Consider the following 2192-nt stretch of genomic DNA (forward strand, 5'->3'; position numbering starts at 1 on the left):
ATAGTTAATACGGTGCATAAAGTAATCCATGTTCACACAGGGTTTCAGAAAGGGCCACACCCCAAGAGTGTTATATATATACAACCTACCTAATGCATCGGTGGCTTCTTCCACTGTTCGAGCATTGTGGCCTATAAGACACACAGAAGCAACTTTTGTCGTTGCTCCAAGACTCTCCTTTAAAGTATGTTCACACAGGGTTCAGAAAGGTCTGGTCCGCACCCCAATAGTGTGATATATATACAACCTATCCTAATGCATTGTTGGATTCTTCCACTATTCGAGCTTTTTGACTTATAACATACACGGACACAACTTTTGTCGTTGCTCTAAGACTCTCTTTTAAAGTATTTCATGTTCACACAGGGTTCAAAAAAGACCGCACCCGATATAGACAACCTATCCTAATGCACATTGTTGACTTCTTCCACTATTCAAGCCTTGTGACCTATAAGACACACAAAAACAACTTTTCGCCGTCGTCCCAAGACCCTCCTTCCAAATAAATTAAAATATGTATATACACATATAATAAGATCATAGAGTATAGGATTAAGGATCTTACAAGTGATTTTCTTGCATGATGAAGTTGTGAATTTTGATTTTTAATGAAGCATTTTTTACCACGTACACTTGCTTGTGCTCTCATTAATGCTTGCATACCATGAAGTGTGGCACTTGCTTGTTTTCTCACCAAATAACCCCTAACCAATGCTTGTAATTTTACTAATCCTTTTAATGCTCTTAATGCCTTTTTTGCCTGTAAAATCACATATCAATAATTAAAAAATAATTGTTTTCTTACCAAATAACCCTAACCAATCCTTGTAATTTTACTAATCCTTTTAATGCTCTTAATGCCTTTCTTGCCTGTAAAATCACATATCAATAATTAAAAAAAAATTATTACAAGAAAAAAAATAATTGTTTTCTTACCAAACAACCCCTAACCAATTCTTGTAATTTTACTAATACTTTTAATGCTCTTATTGCCTTTCTTGTCTGTAAAATCACATATCAATAAATTAAAAAAAAATTATTAGAAGAAAAAAAATAATTGTTTGTTGGTAATTTATTAGCAACTTGGAAATAAAACAGATTATCTGCTACAACCGGAGGTGAATGAATCATATGTATTTTATTTTTGACATGACTTATAACTTTTAAAAGTTCATGAATTTAGTGGTCAAGTTGTGTTTGGAGATAAAAATAACATTAAAAATTTGTGAGAGAAAAAAAAATTGAAGAAACTCAAAAAATGATTTTTGAAACTTCAAATTATATACTTTCAATTTTGAAGTTCAAATAAACTGTCAAACTGATAAACAAACATTATTTGAAAATTAAAGCTTATGAAATAACAAGTCTAAATATATCTTATACTGTTCATATATACAACTAAACTAGTGTTTTACTGTACGTTTTAAAATTTTATTTTCAAATATTTATTTAACCATAAAATTTAATTAAATTTTAAAAATCTCATTTTCAAATATTTTCAAATTACAAAAAAATTGAAGTTCTTTATGATTGAAAGTCTCGAAAATCCAAAAATTGGTTTGAGCCCATTTTCGAATTTATGAAAATTTCTACTCACAGAACTTCAAATTTTCTTCAAAAAAAATAAACGTATGGTCAAATAAAACTTCAAACTACAAATCACTAGTCAAAAATCTTCAGAGAATTTAAGTTTCAACTTCAAAATTTATAGTAAAATTGAAGCTTTTATATCCTCTAGATTTTTAAAATTTTAAAATACATAAAGTAGTACTTTTATTAATTGCATTAAATAAGAAGTTACTTTTAAAAGTATGAAAATAAATGATTAAGCAATTATTACTACTATTATAATTGTGATAATGTGAATTTACCAAAAAACCACGAAACACCGTTTGAACTTTCATAGCAGCACCATTTCCTCTATTTTGACTGGCCAACCTCACCACCGCGGCCGCCACATGTGCAGCGGCGACGACGGCGTCCGCTGCCGCAGCAGTGGCGGCAGCCACCACAATTGCATGTTTACTCTGCTCCTTATCAAATGAGCTAAGCCACGCCGCCTCCGCCGTCGTAATGTTCGGCGGAATTGTCGCCGGATTGTGACATAGGCCGCCGGAACCTCCGTCTACGGCGACGGAGACGACGGTGTCTCGGGAGGAATTGCCGAAACATGTAATTCCAATTTTGCCCTT

At 32.5% G+C, this 2192-nt stretch overlaps 1 protein-coding gene across 1 annotated transcript; it reads right to left on the reverse strand.

Moving 5' to 3' along the window:
* Positions 1-22: 22 nt before the first annotated feature.
* LOC124891825 (protein IQ-domain 26-like) lies at positions 23-2176 on the reverse strand. The gene is made up of 2 exons (XM_047403418.1): positions 1872-2176; positions 23-760 (listed from the first exon to the last, which is right to left on the reverse strand). Exons 1-2 carry the CDS (start codon positions 1902-1904, stop codon positions 449-451), a joined length of 345 nt encoding a protein of 114 aa, XP_047259374.1. The 5' UTR covers positions 1905-2176; the 3' UTR covers positions 23-448.
* Positions 2177-2192: the final 16 nt, after the last annotated feature.

The sequence above is a fragment of the Capsicum annuum genome, unplaced genomic scaffold, assembly GCF_002878395.1.
Source record: "Capsicum annuum cultivar UCD-10X-F1 unplaced genomic scaffold, UCD10Xv1.1 ctg40853, whole genome shotgun sequence".
NCBI classification, from domain to species: domain Eukaryota; kingdom Viridiplantae; phylum Streptophyta; class Magnoliopsida; order Solanales; family Solanaceae; genus Capsicum; species Capsicum annuum.

Excerpts from the sequence above, each read along its gene's own strand:
- LOC124891825 (XM_047403418.1), bottom strand. The coding sequence starts at position 1,904 with ATGAAAGTTCAAACGGTGTTTCGTGGTTTTTTG. Across the intron at positions 761-1,871 it reads CGGTGTTTCGTGGTTTTTTG|GCAAAAAAGGCATTAAGAGC; the intron begins GTAAATTCACAT and ends GTGATTTTACAG.